Source organism: Mobula hypostoma, chromosome 5 (assembly GCF_963921235.1).
Source record: "Mobula hypostoma chromosome 5, sMobHyp1.1, whole genome shotgun sequence".
Lineage (NCBI taxonomy): Eukaryota > Metazoa > Chordata > Chondrichthyes > Myliobatiformes > Myliobatidae > Mobula > Mobula hypostoma.
The window spans coordinates 12,018,660-12,037,798 of NC_086101.1; the positions used below are offsets into that span (position 1 = coordinate 12,018,660).

Sequence of the window (19,139 nt, forward strand, 5' to 3'; positions counted from 1 at the left end):
CTTGTCGCCTGTTTCCATTAGAGCAGGCAGCTCTTCTTCTCCTATGACTGCCGGCCTCGATGTCGAAGGTCGAGGTCCGTCGCCTACTGTGGCTGATGTGGAAGGCTTGCTTGACTGTTGAGCCTTGCGTATTTTTCTATCACACAGTTCTTTAATAAGGACTCAAACCATCCTGCAAATATCCCCTACCCTTTCAAAATTATAGTCGTACTTTATCATTACTCATTCTGTTTCGATTGTTATCCTTTTTCTTCCAATTGCATCAGCTCTTCATCTGTCAGTTCTTGGTGATGGGATGCCAAAACCTCTTCAACATCATCTTCGTCAACTTCCACAAGCCAAACTCACGTTGTCCTTACTTCGTTCACCACGATCAAAACGCTTAATTATGTCTAGTTTTACCGTAAGTGTAACACCCTTTCGAGCTCTTTCAGGCTTTTCCGATACCATAGAACTCATCTTGCAAACGGCTGCTCACAGGCTGGTGTTTAAGCAATGCCGGCGACAATCCGGGGGAGAGCGGCTGCTTTTTATTGCGCGCTGATTTTTTCGTGCGCTAATTTTTTATTGCGCGCTGAATTTTTTTTCCATAACAGTGAAAACACCTTCTGAAAGCGAAAGTAGGGTACTAGTGTAGGTCTTTCGTAACAGTGAGGTTTCGTAAAGCGAACGTTCGAAAAGCGGGGGAGGCCTGTACCTGTGTGGTACTGCGGAAGAGCCAGCATGTTGGCACTGCTGCCCTTTGAAGATATTAAACCAGTGTTGCATGCAGGAAATAGGAGGATATGGATCATGTGCAGGCAGAAGGGATTAGAGTCAGAATCAGGTTTATTATTGTAATGTTTGTCATGAAATTTGTTGCTTTGTGGTAGCTGTAGTGTGCAATACATAAAAAGTTACTCTTTAAGTTACAATAAGAAAAAATAGTAGTGCAAAAAGAGAGCAAATTGGTGAGGTAAATGCTCATGGACTGTTCAGGAATCTGATGGGCAGGAAGTAGCTGTTCCTAAAACATTGAGTGTGAATCCTCAGGCTCCTGTATCTCCTCCCTGAATGTAGTGATGGTAGAGGGTATGTCCTGGATGGTGAAGTTTCTTGGTGATGGAGGCCATCTGCATTAGGCACCACCTCGATGATGGGGAAGCTTGAACCCATGGTGGAGCTGGCTGAGTCTACAACCTTCTGCAGCTTTTTCCGAACCTCTGCATTGGCCCCTCCAAACCAGACCGTGATGCAACCAGTCAGAATGGTACATCTGTACAGATTTGCTAGAGTCTTTGGTGACAGGTGAAATCTCCTTACACTCCATATAAAATATGGCCATTGGTATGCCTTCTGGGACCAGGATCGATCTTTAGTGATGTTGATACCAGAAACTGAAAGCTACTCACCCTTTTCACAGCTTTTCACACCTTGATGAGGGCTAGTGTATGTTCTCCTGACTTACCCTGCCTGAAGTCCACAATTAATTCCTGGTCTTACTGATGTTGAGTGCAAGGTTATTAATGTGACACAACCAGCCATCTAAATCTCATTCCCATAAGCCTGCTCATCACCATCTGAGAACAACGGTTGTATTATCGGTAAATTTATAGATCGAGAGGTGAAGGTCCTATTCCTGTGCTGTACTGTTCTATGTCCTAATGTTCTGACTTCCCGCTCAGTTGGGTGTGAAAGGTCCCACGTAGCCACTCTTGCTCAAAGATCTCCCTACTGATGGTTTTTCTTTACTCGGCATCATTACAGATTGGATTGGCCAGCCACTTACCTCCTTTCTCAGCAGACAGTGTTGATAAAATTTTTCATTGATTCCTTTATATCTAGACTCCCACTGTAACCTTAAATATCTGTGTACTTTTGTTATGGCTGCTTGAGGACTTGTTTACCTGCTGTTCAAACAAGCTAATAAGAATTGGCTTCCTTTCCTTATTTCTAGGATCTTTCTCTTCCAGAACTGCCCAAGAACCAAACATTTCAGTACATCAAGCTCCTTCGTCTGACGTTGTTCCTGAAAGGTATGTTTCATTGATTTCGTGGATGGGATATTCAGGGGAGTGGGAATCGAAAAAGGAAATATTGCAAGATTGTGTGGCATTAGTACATGAGGAGGAAATGCATTGTGTTCACGAGGTACATTAACAATTTGGAAGAGTGGAGCAAGTGCAGCATATCAATGTTTGCAGATAGCACTACTTGCTGAGTGCAAAAGCAAATGATGCAGAGGATGCAGAGAGTCTGCAGAGGGATATGGATGTTAAGCCGGTGGGCAATGGTCTGGCAGATGGAGTACAATGTTGGTAAATGTGAGGTCATCCACTTTGGAAGGATAAATAGAAAATCAAGTTATTGTTTAAATGGTGAAAGCTTGCAGCCTGCTGTTGTGCAGAGAGACTTGAGAGTGTTTGCATGAATTGCAAAAGCTTGATTTCGAAGTGCAACAGGTTATCAGGAAGGCAAGTGGAATGTTGGCCTTCATTGCTAGAGAGATTAAACTTAAGAGCATGGATGTTTTGCTGCAACTGTACAGGGCACTGGTGAGCCCACACCTAGAGCTTTAGTTCCTTACTTGACGAAAGATAGACTGGTTTTGGAGGCACTGCAGAGTAGGTTCAACAGGTTGGTTCTGAAGGCGGGGGATTAGTTTAGGATGAGAGATGGAGTCGCCAAGGATTTTATAGAAACACAAAAATAAGAATAGGATAGATAAGATAGAGACAGTGTTTCCACTGGTAGATGAGTCTAGAATTAGGGGACATAGATTCAGTATTTGGGAAAATAGATTTAGTACGGAGATGAGGAGAAGTTGCTTTTCTCATAGCAGTAAATCTGTGAAATTCTCTGCCCAGGGAAGCAGTAGAGGCCCCTCATTAAATGTATTTAAGACACAGTGTAGAAAGATCTTTGTATAGCAGGGGATAAAGGTAATGGGGAAAAGGCTGGTAGGTGGAGCTGAGTCCACAGCCGACACCTTATTGAATGGAACTGGTTCAATGGGTGACCCCAGCTCCTATTTCTTATGTTCTTATACAGAAATGGGGATAATTTGAAGAGGTGAGGGGCAGTGGAGGGGAATCACAACATGGAAATGGGCCCTTCACTAGCAAGTCCCTGCTGACCATCAAACACACATTTATACCAATTTCATTTTATTCTCCTGACATCCCCTGAATGATTTCAGCATTTGTGTACTGTGGCCAGTTAACCTACCAACCTGCATGTCTCAGTAATGTAGGAGGAAACTGAGCACAGGGAGAACATGCAGAGACACTGGTGATCATGTCTGAATCCGGGTTGTTTTGAAACTTTGAAGCATCAACTCCACCAGATGCACCAGGATTGAGTATTCTGAAAGGAGCCTTTCCAATGGCTGATGGCCAGTGACCAGGAGGTACTAAGGCAGAAGTCCTTAAGACCACAAGATGTAGGAGCAGAATTAGGCCATTCAGCCCATCAGGTTTGCTCTGCCATCCCATCATGGCTGGTTTATTGCCCCTTTCAGCCTCATTCTCCTGCCTTCTCTCTGTGCTGTTTGACGCCCTAACTAATCAAGAACCCATCAACTTCCATGTTAAATATACCCAATGCCTTGGCCTCCAGGCTTTCTGTGGCAATTAATTCAACAGATTCACTACCCTCTGGTGGAAATCCCTCCTTATCTCTGTTCTTAAAGTGGTGTCCTTCTATTCTGAGGCTGTGCCCTCTGGTCTTAGACTCTCCAGTCAGGGGAAAGGAAGAGTTTTAATGCAAGGAATTCTTGTGATCAGGAATAAATGCCTGAAAGGGTTGTGAGAAGAGATTCAGCAGTCATATTAAACATATAGTTGATTAAATACAGTACTGTCCAGAAGTCTTAGTCATTTGACGAGGTACTCCATGCAAGGTTTATTGAGAAAGTAAGGAGGCATGGGATCCAAGGGGACATTGCTTTGAGGATTCAGAACAAGAGTGGTTGTAGATGGGTCATATTCTGCATGGAGGTCAGTGACCAGTGGTGTGCCTCTGGGATCTGTTCTGGGACCCCTACTTTTCATGATTTTTATAAATGACTTGGATGAGGAAATGGAGGAATGGGTTAATAAATTTGCTGATGACACAAAGGTTGGGGGTGTTGTGGATAGTGTGGAGGGCTGTCAGAGGTTACAGCGGGACATTGATAGGATGCAAACCGGGCTGGGGTAAATATCAGGGGTAAGTTTTTTGTTGCGGGAGTGGTGAGTGCGTGGAATGGGCTGCTGGCGACAGTGGTGGAGACTGATATGATAGGGTCTTTTAAGAGACTCCCGGACAGGTACATGGAGCTCAGAAAAATAGAGGGCTATGGGTAAACTTAAGTAATTTCTAAGGTGAGGACATGTTCGGTACAGCTTTGTGGGCCGAAAGGCCTGTATTGTGCTGTAGGTTTTCTGTTTCTGTGTTTCACATATATATAGCTGGGTGCCTGAGACTTTGCACAGTACTGTAGTAATTTTATGTATTGCACTGTACTTTGCCACAAAAAAAAACAAATTTCATAACCTGACTGATGTTAAGCCTGATTCTGATATGGGTCTCTATTGAGGACTAAGAGTGGGAAGGGGCAGTGAGAGGGGCGTCATATTTAGGAGAAGGAAGCGGAGAGGGAGCGGGAAGCACCAGAGAGACATTCTGTAATGATCAATAAACCAGTTGTTCGGAGTCAACTAACTTTGCCTGGTGGCTGCACCCACACCACCTGCCACTGGTACTCCTTCTCCGCCACCTGTCTCACATCCCTCCTGCGGTGCTCCGCGCTCCACCCTCCGTCCTTCGTTCCCGCCAGATTTACAAACTCGCTGTCTGTGTTGACAAATATAATACTGTGCAAAAGTCTTAGGCACCCCAGCTATATATATGTGTCTACTTAAGACTTTTACGCAGTACTCTATGTCCTCTTGCTTTTAGTAGCCCTTTTCTGGGAAAAAGGACAATGTTCTTTCACCCTGATGATGCCCCTCATGGTCTTATCTACCTCTTATCAGGACATCTTCTCTGCCAGTATCTGTAGAGAGAAATGAACAGTCAAGTCCCTTCATCCAGAAGTGTTGACTATCCCATTTCCTTTGACAGATGCAGCCTGACCTACTGAGATCCTCCTGTAGTTTATTTTTGCTGGTGAAAAGAACTGAACAAATAGGTGACCCATTCACCCGAAAGATTTTAAAGATTAGCTTTGCTTGTCACATGTGTATTGAAACATAGGGTGAAATGCATAATTTTGCGTCATTGTTTGCAATGTGTTGGGGGCAGCCTGCAAGGTTTGCCACCCTTCCCTCACTAACGTAGCATGCCCACAACTTAACAACCCTAATCTGTACTTCAGAATGTGGGAGGAAACCAGACCACCCGGAGGAAGCCCACATGGTTACGATGAGAATGTGCAAACTCCTTACAGGACAGTGGTGGGAATTGAACCCTCGAACAGTGAGCGTTGCCGCTGTAAAGCGATTGCACTTTGCTGTGTAATATGGGCAGAGTTAAGTTATTCAGAACTTTCCAAGGTACCCAACGCCTCATCCAATCAGTAAAATTCGCTGCTTTATCATTGAGAACAGTTTCAAATGATGGCTTTCTTCCAGCGACGACGAAGCAGAAAGCACACCCCATTCCAACGTTCGGCCATCGCAGCTGCATTATGACAGTGACACCGACTTGGACGACGACCAGCGATCTGGTGAAGAACAGGCAGAGCACAGCTCCAAGCAACTGGCTAATGAGAACAACCCACGATCTGTGGTAGGGCAAGACTCAGTGCCAGTGACCAGTGATGCCATGCTCAATAACTTAAGTGCCTCCAATGAAATGGCCGGGAATGAACCAGGCAAAGCAGTTGACCAAGATGTAGGGGTGGTCTCTTCCCAGGGCCTCATCACCTCCCCCTCTGCGGACATCCAACCTTGTTTGAACGCCAGCAAGGAGGAGCTGAAGGAGGACATTGTAGTTGACAATGTCTTCTCCAGAGGGTCCACCAAAAAGGATTCCAGCCTTCTCAATGGTCCTGACACCCGAGAGCTCGCCAACAGCTCCATCACACCAGAGGAGCAGGTGGAAAGGCGTGAAGCGGATTACTGTTCAAGCAGCAGTCCACGTGCACGGGAAGAAACCAAAGAGACAGTGGGTGACGTGGAGGAGGTGGATGGCGTGGAAGCAGGCGTTGATGATGGTGAGTATGCAGAGAGTTTCAATTACTGCTGCAGGATGTGACAGTAACATTTTCTTCTGTACAGAAAATGTTGTTCTCTGAATTGAGAACTGAATTTTACCTTTGACCGACCATAAGATATATGAGTAGAATTAGGCCACTCGGCCAGTCGAATCTGGTCCGCTGTTCTATTACGGCTTTTGATTTTCAGTCCTATTCTCCTGCCTTACTCCCTTACCCAATCTCTCCTTTAATGGCTTGGCCTCCACAGCCCTCTGAGGCAACAAATTCCACAGATTCACCAGCTTCTGGCTGAAGAAATTTCTCCTCATCTCAGTTTTAAAGGGATGTCCCTTTATTCTGAGCTTGTGCCCTCCAATCTCAGATTGTTCTGTTAATGGAAGTATCCTCTCCTCGTCCATGCTGTCCATGTCTCTCAACAACCCTCATCCTCCTGAACTCCACTGAGTGTAGGCCCAGAGACATCAAATGCTCTTCTTACATCAAGCCTTTAATTCCTGGGATCATTCTTGAGAGTAGGAAAGGCTGTCTGGATTCCTGATTTTGATTACTTTCTCTTATATTCAGGTTCAGATATTTTTGTCATGCGAACATCGAAGCATGCAGTGAAATGGGTTGCTGGATTCCACTGGAACTGGGGACGTGGCCTCAAGACTAATGGGAAAAGATTTCGGATGGACATGCAGATAAACTGCTTTTTTCACAGTGAAAAGTAGGGAATTGTGAATTCAGCGAAGCAGTAAAGGCTACCTCCTTAAATATATTTAACAGGCTATGCAAAAATCTATCTAAATATGTCTTAAATATATTTAACGAGGTAGGCTCTGCTGCTTCCCTGGGCAGAGAATTCCACAAATCTTCTGCTTTTCACTGTGGGAAAAGCAGTTTATCCTCATCTCTACCTAAATCTATTTCTCATTAGGGCTATGGGGAAAAAGGCAGGTAATAAGGTTCAAAGTAAATTTTTTATCAAAGTACATACTGTTGCAAGAAAAAGTTTATGAATAGTTGCAGTTACTTGGTTTTCAGCTTTAATTAGTCATAAAATATGGTCTGATCTTCATCTAAGTCACTATAACAAACACCATCTGCCGAAACTATTAACACACCAACAATTGTACTTTTCATGTCTTTATTGAACACACTGTTTAATCATTCACAGTCCAGGCTGGAAAAAGTATGTGAACCCTTGTATTTAATAACCCCTTTAGCAGCAATAACCTCCACCAAATGTTTTCTGTATCTGCTGATCAGACTTGTACAACAGTGAGGAGGAATTTTAAATTATTCCTCCATACAAAATCAATATTTCTGGATACCTTACATGAACCTTACCTTCAGGTCATGCCACAGGATTCAGTTGGGTTAAGGTCTGAATTATGACAGCCATTCCAGAACACAGTTTTTCTTCTTCTTAAACCATTCTGTTGTTGATTTACTGTTGTGTTTCAGATTATTGTCTTGTTGCGTCATCCAACTTCTATGAAGCTTCAAGTGATGGACTGCTACCCTGACGTTCTCCTATAAAGTGTCTGATACTATTTTGAAGTTATTGTTCCCTTAATGATTACAGGCTGTCCAGGCCCAGAGGCAGCACTGCAGCCCCAAACCATGATGCTCCTTCCACCATGCTTCACAATTGGGATGAGGTGTTGGTGTGCAGTGCCCCTTTTCCGCCGAACATAGCAGTGTGCATTTTGAGAAAATGTTTAACCTTTGTCTCATCTGTCCACAGAACATTGTCCCAGAAGTGTTGTGGAACATCCAGGTGGACTTTTGCAAACTTGAGAGATGCAGTTATTTATTTATTTTGGAGATCAGTGGTGACCTTCCATGAACACCACTCTTGTTCAGGGTCTTCCTTACAGTGGACACATAAACAGAGACTTTAGCAAGTTCTAGAGATTTCTGCAGGTCTTTTGCTGTTACTCTTGGGTTCTTTTTCACCTTTTTCAGCATTGCACATTGTGCTGTTGGTGTGATTTTTGCAGGACTCCCACTCCTAGGGAGAGTAGCAACAGTACTGAATTTCCTGCATTTGTAGACAATTTCTCTTACTGTGGACTGATGAACACTCAGGTCTTTAGAAGTGCTTTTGCAGCCTTTTCCATATAACCATATAACCATATTTGCAGCATCATGTATCTCTACAATTCTTCTTCTAAGGTCCTCCAAAAGTTGTTTAGATTGGGGCATGGTGCACATAAATAGATCTTTCTTAAGAAGACCAGTCTCTGTCAGTAACCTGACTTTGTCTTTTTTATAGGGCAGGGCACCTCGACAACCCACATTCATCGCATTGATTTGAACACCTGACTCCAAATAGCTTTTGTACAAGATATTATTCCAGAGCTTCATGTACTTTTTTGAACCTAGGCTGTGATTGTTTAAATGGTGTACTCACTATTAACAAGAAGAAGTACAATTGTATCTGTGTTATTAGTTTAGGCAGATTATGTTTGTCTACTATTGTGACTTGGATGAAGAGCAGGCCAGGTGGTCTACTCCCGCTCCTATTTCTTATGTTCTTATTGTCATGAGTGATGCTTTATATCTTTCTCCAGATACAAGCGAGTTTTATGCTGTGCAACCAACTCAGTGTTTTGTCCTGATGGTTCCAAACACACAGGATGAAACACCAGAAAAAGAGAACCCTGTGACTGATGGTTAGTTCTTTCTTATCATTCTGTTTTCCATTTATTCTGTGTTTGTGCAACTCTGGAGTGAAAAAAACCCCTCACACTGCAATTGCCTTCGGAGGCAAGTGTTTATAAAGAGAAAGCAGAGGGCCAGGGAAAAGCCTAGAACTGCTGAGCTATTCAAGGATGTTCCTTGAATCGTGTAGATTAGGTTTACTTTATTTGTCACATTTACTTCAAAACCTCAGAGGCTGAGAGGTGACCTGGTAGAGGTGTGCAAGGTAATTGAGTGGGCACCCAGAGACTATTTCCTGAGGTGGAAATGGCCAGTGAAAGGGGAGCATAATTGTAAGGTGATTGAGGAAAATATAGGGGAGAGCCAGAAGTCAGTTTTAACATAGAGTGTGCTGGTTTCCTGGAATGCCCTGCTGAGGGTGATAGAGGCAGATACATTACAGACATTTAAGAGACTCTGAGATAGGCATATGGATGATGAGAGAAATGGAGGAAGATGTGGCAGGGACAGGTTAGATTGAGTTTAGAGTCAGTTAAAAGGGTGGCACAGCATTGTCGGCCAAAGAGCCTGTACTGTGCCGTAGTGTTCTGTAAAATATCTAAACATACAGTAAAATGTGCTATTTGCACCAATGACTGACACAGTCCCAGGATAGTGCTGGGGGTTCCTTAACGTTGTCGTTGCCGGAGGAATGTGAAGATAAGCTCCCACTACCTATTAAATGTTCCCAATGGCGTGCACCTCAAACAGTTTCTGACAATCAAGTCCAGCTCCTGTTCTTCACACGTGGAACTGTTTTTATTGAATGGGGGAAAAGTGGGCTACTGACACCTTAAAACCAGTCGCTTTGGGTAGATGGAGCTTGTCAGCTGTGGTTGGCGCTCATTTAGGAGAAGGAAAACTCTGATCTGAAACCTCCACTGCCTTGTGGCGGTACCCACTCATGGGGAAGTCTTCGGGAGTAAACCACAAGGGAAAAATCCAGAACTGGAATCCCTCAGACAGTCCAACGTTAAGTTCAATGCTGACTGGCAACTCCTGTGATGCCACTGGTGCCAAAGTATATCGGTCTCTGCCATTCCTTTTGATTCATCGGCTGCGTGTAGAAGGGAACCTGCTACACGGGCAGCAACTCGCTCTCCATGCCGTACTGCCCAGGCTTGCGTGTCAGGTAGATGGCGAGGACACAATATTCTAGGTCGACCTAGACCAGTGGAGTGCCTGAGGCTGGGGTCAGCCTGTGAGTACGGTTACACTTCTATGCCAACATAGCACCCACAGCTACGCTGTGTTCAAAGACGTTTCTTCACTCCAGTCCTAGAAACTTCAGCAGAAAATCAGCTGCTTTCCTACCTTGCCATTCAAAGCCATACATCAGGACATGCTTTACATCCACTCCAGAGACCCCCTTTTCAAATCTCATCCCGGCAACATCTCCTCTGGCAGTGTAGCATTCTCTCAGAGCTGTCACTTGCCGGCTGGCCTTTACTCTGGCCCATTGATGAGCACGCTGCTGATATGTAACTAAACTGCATGAAGCAGAGGCACTCAGTTCCTAGCCATGGTCAAATTAGTCATTTTCAGCAGAGCAAAGGCTCCCAGAATTCATCCCATGGTAGTTGATGAGGAGGAATTGCTTTTCCCAGAGCATTCATTTCCAGAGCAAGTATACAGTGCTGCAGCTTTATAAGGCATTGGTGTGACCACGTTGCCAGTGATCAGTGGTGTTCCACTGGAGTGAGTGTTGGAACCTCTTCACATTTTTTTGTCAGTGATTTAGATGACAGAATTGATGGCTTCATGGCTAAGCGTGCAGACGATAGGTTGAGGGGCAGGTAGTCTTTAGAAAGCGGGGTCTGCAGAGATCTTGATAGATTGGGAAAATGGGCAAAGATGTGGTAGATGGAATATAGTGTAGGGAAGTGTATGGTCATACACTTTGGTAGAAGGAATAAAGGTGTAGACAATTTCTGACTGGGAGGAAATTCAGAAGTCCGAGGTGCAAAGGGACTTGGGAGTTCTTGTGTAGGATTCTCTAAAGATTAACTTGTAGGTTGAGTCGGTGGTAAGGAAGGCAAATGTGATGTTAGCAGTCATTTTGAGAGAACTAGAATATAAGAGCAAGGATTTGATGCTGAGTCTTTAATAAGGCATTGTTCAGACCAAACTTGGGAATATTGTGAGCAATTTTAGTCCCCCTATCTAAGAAAAGATGTGTTGACATTGGAGAGGGTCCAGAGGAGGTTCACAAGAATTATCCCAGGAATGAAAGGGTTAATATTTGAGGAACATTTGACGGCTCTGGGCCTGTACTTCCTTTAGTTTAGAAGAATGGGGGGGAGGGGGAGCGCGTGGAATGGCATCTCAATGAAACCTATCACATAAATGAAAGATCTAAATAGTGTGGACATGGAAAGCATGATTCCAATATTGGTTGAGTCTACAACAAGAGAGTGTTACCTCAGAATAGAAGGACGTCCCTTTAGAATGGAGATGAGGAAATTCTTCAACCAGAGGGTGGTGTATCTGGAATTCACTGCCACAAAAGCTGTGCAGGTCATGTCATTGGGTAAATTTAAAGTGGAGGTTGATAGGTTCTTGATTAGTAAGGGCATCAAAGGGTACAGGGAAAAGGCTGGAGCGTGGGGTTGAGAAGGAAGCTAAATCTTTATGGACTAATTCTTCTTCTATGTCTTGAGGTTTTATTGGATGGGATGAAGAACCATTAACAAGGCTTTTGCTTCTAACTTATTACCTCAGTTAGGCATGCAGCCTCTGGTTACTTGGCTGTGGAAGTGTTAACTAATGTGGGCAAGTCTGGGCCTTGTTGGACTCACTAAGGCCTCGTGACAGGAAATAATGCCTAAAAGGAAAAACTTAATGCTATTGTAAATCTATTACAGCTTATTGGGAAGTGTCTGGAGTTTGTCTCACTGATCCAGTGGTAATGTAATATCCACATTCCCTGATTTAAGTCTCACTGATGCAAGGGTGATGGCTCTCCTTCGTAAACTGTAGCAGAGTGCTTTGATAGTAATTAATTTTAAATCTTGATCATTTTATTACCTCGGGCTTATGGTGGGATGGAAATTTGATAAGTGGAGCTATGATCTTACTGAATGTCACTGCCACTTTTTATAATACTGTTTATTTTGTAAATATATGCTGGTATTTGTGCATTCCACATTTATTCCACATCTGTACTTCTAACTTTATTTTAATATAAATCTTTATTGATAATTGTTGAAAGTTGTTTTTTTTGTTGCCTATCGTGCCAGCTCGCCTAATACACGTGAGTGTATATGGAGAACAAAGTTGATCCCGGAATCATCTTCCACAAGGAATTGAAGCACTTGCCACTGCTGGTGTGCGCTTCAAATTCAGAAAGGCAAGATATCGAACTATTCCGTAAATTGTGGAATAGTTGAGTAACTGTTATTGATAGATCATTATGATTGTGGTGAGTGGTAGGGTGGAGATGCGTCTCAACCCAAGGAGGTGTGAGGTGCTCCTTCCCTCTGCTAGCCTGCGGCTCACCCTTGGGCAAGGTGTGGCACCTGCTTACCACCACCGCCCCCTCTCTCCCACCACTTCCTCCATTTAGGGTCACATAAAGCCATGAGAGCAGGTGGTGCATATCAGAGTCCTGGTTATGTGGCCACTGACGCCGGGCAGGCAATCTCTGAAGAGTACTGATAATGGCTGGAGTCACCCGTTGTGTAAAGGCACTGCTCAGAAGAAGGCAATGGCAAACCATTTCTGTAGAAAAATTTGTCAAGAGCAATCATGGTCATGAGAGCATGATCACTTATGCCATACCGTACAGCACATAATGATGATGAATTTGATATTGTAAATTCAAGGGTTCTCTCCTCTGGCAATTGGTTTAATATTGTACAGTGAGAAGCTCTGTGAACCACTCAGCCAGGTCGTTCCACATGTAAGTACATGAAGGTAGTACAAGAGGAGAAGCAATTGACTTAAATATATTGATTCAGTTACAGCAACAGTGCAGGTCGTCAAATAAGGTGCAAAAGCCATGACGATGTAGACTGACTGATCAGCAGCTCTTTATTGTACAAAAGGCCCATTGAAGAGTAATTTAAAATATGGAGTTGTCCCTGTGCCTGGTGGTGCATTCTGTCAAGCTTTTGTATCTTCTGCCCAATGGAAGTGTGGATAAGGGGTGGGAAAAGTTTTTGATGGTGCTGTCTGCGTTCCCGAGGCAGCTGGTAGTGTAGATGGAGTCAGCAGAAGGACGTTGGTTTCCAAGATAGACTCGGGCTGTGTTCACAACTCTTGTGGCCTCAGGCAGAGCGATCATCACCCCAAGCTCTGCCAAGTTCCTCAGTGTCCCGGCTGTAGCTGCTCTGCTGAATGATCAATAACGCTCACTGTTCTTTCTCCGTTCCATAGCTGCCAACACGGAGGAAGAGGCCACTCAGGTGTACACCAGTGACTGTCCAAGCTTCAACCAAGAACCTCAAGGTGGTAAGCGAGGCAGTGCAAAGCTTTTGCTGTTCAAAGGCTCTCCGTGACCTGCACCAGTAGCTCTGTATGTGTAGTTCAGTCATGGGTTTACTATCGCACAGAAAGAGTCCATTTATTTGGGAGTTCTCGGGCAGGATTCCCTGAAGGTTAACTTGCAGGTTGAATCGATAGCGAGGAAGGCAAATGCAACGTCAGCATTCATTCTAAGAGGACTAGAGCAGGGGTCCCCAACCTTTTTGGCACTGCGGACCGGCCGACCGGGGGTGGGGGGGTGGTGGTGGTGGTGTTAGGGTTGCCAACGGACAAGAGTAGCAGTCAAATACGTTGGGTTTACCCAAAGAAGACGTCAATGACCATGAAGCCTTGCGCGGGCACCAGTGCACATGTGTATACGTGCCGATTTTTTTCTACAAATCGTTTTTGGGGATTCTGTTCTGTGGGGGGGGGGTTAATCTCAACTGGAATATAGGTGAAAAATGGCTAATACACTCAATTTCGTTTCTAAAAGGGTTTATCTAACGAATTTAATATTAAACACACAGCGCATATTTTCCTCGCATGAATATAGTGATAAGTCAATTATCAGGGGAGGACAGGGGAGCTTGAAGTAAGTGTTGAACGAACTTCCAGTAGAAATGGTAGAGGCAGATTCAATATTATCATTTAAAGAAAAATTGGATAGGTATATGGACAGGAAAGGAATGGAGGATTATGGGCTGAGTGCAGGTCGGTGGGACTAGGTGAGAGTAGCGTTCGGCACGGACTAGAAGAGCAGAGATGGCCTGTTTCCGTGCTGTAATTGTTAGATGGTTATGTGAGTCAATAGCATCATAACATTTTAAGTAACGTTTGGATATTAAACACACAGCACATATTTTCCCATATGAACATATAAAATCATTGCAACACACCAATATCGCTAAATCAGTGGGAGCCCTGGCCTTATTTTCCTGCAGCAAGACGGTCCCATTGAAAGGTGACGGGAGACAGTGATACTCGAAGGGGGTTCCTTATGTTCAGTTTATTCTGCAATTTAGTTTTCATTGCATTCATTGCAGGGATATGATGTTGGAAATGGAAGCAACGTTTTCAGTGCTTTCCTGACTATCTCAGGATATTTAGCCTTGACTTTGATCCAGAATGCCGCAGAGATGTTATGTCAAACATACTTTTCAGCCCACCATCACTTGCAAGCTCGAGCAGTTGATCTCCTTCCCGCGCTGACATGGATGACACGCGGGTAATGACCTCGCATGCATTCAAGCTCAACAGTGCGTGACAGGGAATGAAGAAAGGTGCAGCTGACTCATATCGCCAAATCATATTGTTTCCTCGCGGCCCGGTGGTTGGGGACTGCTGGACTAGAGTATATGAGCAAGGCTTTAATTCTGAGGCTTTGTAAGGCATTTGGAATACTGGGAGCAGTTTTGGGTCCCATGTCTAAGAAAGGATGTGCTGGCATTGGAGAAGGTCCTAAGGAGGTTTATAAGAATAATTGAGGAATGAAAGGGTTAAAGTATGGGGAGCGTTCGATGACTCTGGGCTTGTGGAGGGGGGTGGTCTCATTGAAACCCATCGAATATTGAAAGGCCTAGCTAGAGTGAATATGGAGAGTTTAGGGCCAGCGGGCACAACATCAAGATAAAAGGACATCCCTTTAGAAGAGGGATGAGGAAGAATGACTTTTGCCAAAGGGTGGGGAACCTGTGGAATTCGTTGCCACAGAAAGCGATGGAGGCCAAGCCATTGGGAATATTTAAAGTGAAAGTTGATGGGTTCTTGATTAGTACTAGTGGTTACAGGGAGAAAGGAGAGAAGGGATTTAGAGGGATAATAGAAACCATAGAAACTACAGCACAGAAACAGGCCTTTTGGCCCTCCTTGGCTGTGCCGAACCATTTTCTGCCTAGTCCCACCGACCTGCACATGGACCATATCCCTCCACACACCTCCCATCCATGTATCTGTCCAATTTATTCTTAAATGTTAAAAAAGAACCCGCATTTACCACCTCACCTGGCAGCTCATTCCATACTCCCACCACTCTCTGTGTGAAGAAGCCCCCCCCCAATGTTCCCTTTAAATTTTTCCCCCGTCACCCTTAACCCATGTCCTCTGGTTTTATTCTCCCCTTGCCTCAGTGGAAAAAGCCTGCTTGCATTCACTCTATCTATACCCATCATAATTTTATATACCCCTATCAAATCTCCCCTCATTCTTCTACACTCCAGGGAATAAAGCCCTAACCTATTCAACCTTTCTCTGTAACTGAGTTTCTCAAGTCCTGGCAACATCCTTGTAAACCTTCTCTGCACTCTTTCAACCTTATTTATATACTTCCTGTATTTTGGTGACCAAAACTGAACACAATACTCCAGATTTGGCCTCACCAATGCCTTATACAACCTCATCATAACATTCCAGCTCTTATACTCAATACTTTGATTAGTAAAGGCCAATGTACCAAAAGCTCTCTTTACGACCCTATCTACTTGTGACGCCACTTTTAGGGAATTTTGTATCTGTATTCCCAGATCCCTCTGTTCTACTACACTCCTCAGTGCCTTACCATTAGCCCTGTATGTTCTGCCTTGGTTTGTCCTTCCAACGTGCAATACCTCACACTTGTCTGTATTAAACTCCATTTGCCATTTTTCAGCCCATTTTTCCAGCTGGTCCAAGTCCCTCTGCAGGCTCTGAAAACCTTCCTCACTGTCTACTACACCTCCAGTCTTTGTATCATCAGCAAATTTGCTGATCCAATTTACCACATTATCATCCAGATCATTGATATAGATGACAAATAACAATGGACCCAGCACTGATCCCTGTGGCATACCACTAGTCACAGGCCTCCACTCAGAGAAGCAATTCTCTACCACCACTCTTTGCCTTCTTCCATTGAGCCAATGTCTAATCCAATTTACCACCTCTCCATGTATACCTAGCGACTGAATTTTCCTAACTAACCTCCCATGCGGGACCTTGTCAAAGGCCTTACTGAAATCCATGTGGACAATATCCACTGCCTTCCCTTCATCCACTTTCCTGATAACCTCCTCGAAAAACTCCAATAGATTGGTCAAACATGACCTACCGCGCACAAAGCCATGTTGACTCTCCCTAATAAGTCCCTGTCTATCCAAATGCTTGTAGATTCTGTCTCTTAGTACTCCCTCCAATAACTTACCTACTACCGACGTTAAACTCACCAGCCTATAATTTCCCGGATTACTTTTCGATCCTTTTTTAAACAACGGAACAACATGAGCCACTCTCCAATCCTCCGGCACCTCACAGCGACATTTTAAATATTTCTGCCAGGGCCCCCGCAATTTCAACACTAGTCTCCTTCAAGGTCCGAGGGAACACTCTGTCAGGTCCCGGGGATTTATCCACTTTAATTTTCCTCAAGACAGCAAGCACCTCCTCCTTTTCAATCTGTACAGTTTCCATGATCTCACTACTTGATTTCCTCAATTCCATAGACTTCATGCCAGTTTCCTTAGTAAATACATACGCAAAAAACCTATTTAAGATCTCCCCCATTTCCTTTGGTTCTGCACATAGCCGACCACTCTGATCTTCAAGAGGACCAATTTTATCCCTTACAATCCTTTTGCTCTTAATATACTTGTAAAAGCTCTTTGGATTATCCTTCACTTTGACTGCCAAGGCAACCTCATGTCTTCTTTTAGCCCTCCTGATTACTTTCTTAAGTATTTTCTTGCACTTCTTATACTCCTCAAGAACCTGATTTACTCCCTGTTTCCTATACATTTCATACAACTCCCTCTTCTTCTTTATCAGAGTTGCAATATCCCTTGAGAACCAAGGTTCCTTATTCCTATTCAATTTGCGTTTAATCCTGACAGGAAGATACAAACTCTGCACTCTCAAAATTTCCCCTTTGAAGGCTTCCCACCTACCAGTCACAACTTTGCCAGAGAACAAACTGTCCCAATCCACGCTTTTTAGATCCTTTCTCATTTCTTCAAATTTGGCCTTCTTCCAGTTCAGAACCTCAACCCTAGGACTAGATCTATCCTTGTCCATGATCAAATTGAAACTAATGGTGTTATGATCACTGGAACCAAAGTGCTCCCCTACACAGACTTCCGTCACTTGCCCTAACTCGTTTCCTAACAGGAGATCCAATATTGCATCCCCTCTAGTTGGTCCCCCTATATATTGATTTAGAAAACTTTTCTGAACACATTTTACGAACTCGAAACCATCTAGACCCCTAACAGTATGGGAGTCCCAATCAATGTATGGAAAATTAAAATCCCCTACCACCACAACTTTATGTTTCCTGCAGTTGCCTGCTATCTCTCTGCAGATTTGCTCTTCCAAGTCTCGTTGACTATTGGGTGGTCTGTAATACAATCCCACTAATGTGGCCGTACCTTTCCTGTTTCTCAGCTCCACCCATAAGGACTCAGTAGACAAGCCCTCTAATCTGTCCTGCCTGAGCACTGCTGTAATATTTTCCCCTAACAAGCAATGCTACTCCCCCACCTTTCATTCCTCTGCCTCGATCACATCTGAAACATTGGAACCCTGGAATATTAAGCTGCCAGTCCTGCCCCTCCTGTAGCCAAGTTTCACTAATTGCTATAACATCATAATTCCACGTGTCAATACACGCCCTCAACTCATCCACCTTCCCCGCAATACTCCTAGCATTAAAATAAATCAGCCTTGATCAAATGACAGAGCAGACTCAATTCTCCAAATGACCTAATTCTGCTCCTATGTTTTATTGGGCCAGATCCGAACTCTGACCAGTCTCTGCCTATTTATTCCTTTTAATTTCTGTTCTGTTTAAGCATCCTTATCTACAGGCACTTGCTCATGTTCTCACTGGATGCTCTTGACACATAGCTCTTGTAAGTCATGTGTTCAACTCATGGACCATCTTTGAGTTTCATTAAATAAATATTGGCAAGGCCGGTCATCTCACAAAATTGTAACTACCACCACTTCCAATATTTGCTGTAGTTCCCACCCCATCCCCTGAGAGGCTGAACCATCTTCTGATGCACAGCTCTGTCCCCATGCTTGTTCTTAACACATTCAATACTTTCCATCTACTTTCTGAGGCAGGTACCCAGCATTGTGGGAACTGAGCCTAGAATCAAGTCTTCAGCAACTGAGCATAGAATAGTACAGCACAGTACAGGCCTTTTGGCCCACAATGTTGTGCTGACCCTTAAACCCTGCCTCCCATATAACCCCCCCACCTTAAATTCCTCCATATACCTGTCCAGTACTCTCTTAAATTTCACTAGTGTATCTGCCTCCACCACTGACTCAGGCAGTGCATTCCACGCACCAACCACTCTCTGAGTAAAAAACCTTCCTCTAATATTCCCCTTGAACTTCCCACCCCTTACCTTAAAGCCATGTCCTCTTGTATTGAGCAGTGGTGCCCTGGGGAAGAGGTGCTGGCTGTCCACTCTGTCTATTCCTCTTAATATCTTGTATACCTCTATCATATCTCCTCTCATCCTCCTTCTCTCCAAAGAGTAAAGCCCTAGCTCCTTTAATCTCTGATTCTAATCCATACTCTCTAAACCAGGCAGCATCCTGGTAAATCTCCTCTGTACCCTTTCCAATGCTTCCACATCCTTCCTATAGTGAGGCGACCAGAACTCGACACAGTACTCCAAGTGTGGCCTAACCAGAGTTTTATAGAGATGCATTATTACCTCGTGACTCTTAAACTCTATCCCTAGACTTATGAAAGCTAACACCCCATAAGCTTTCTTAACTACCCTATCTACCTGTGAGGCAACTTTCGGGGATCTGT

General features: G+C 44.1%; 1 protein-coding gene across 3 annotated transcripts in view; it reads left to right on the forward strand.

The window, feature by feature from the left end:
- The window catches only part of mdc1 (mediator of DNA damage checkpoint 1), an 88,852-nt gene that overhangs the window by 17,898 nt on the left and 51,815 nt on the right, over positions 1 to 19,139 (forward strand). For 2 of the 3 annotated variants that reach the window (XM_063048025.1, XM_063048023.1), the window contains exons 3-6: positions 1,937 to 2,015; positions 5,595 to 6,178; positions 8,743 to 8,844; positions 13,250 to 13,324. In XM_063048025.1, coding sequence (XP_062904095.1) covers positions 1,937 to 2,015; positions 5,595 to 6,178; positions 8,743 to 8,844; positions 13,250 to 13,324 — 840 coding nt within the window. The remainder of the gene's footprint in view (positions 1 to 1,936; positions 2,016 to 5,594; positions 6,179 to 8,742; positions 8,845 to 13,249; positions 13,325 to 19,139) is intronic. The other variant, XM_063048024.1, reaches the window with a different exon arrangement.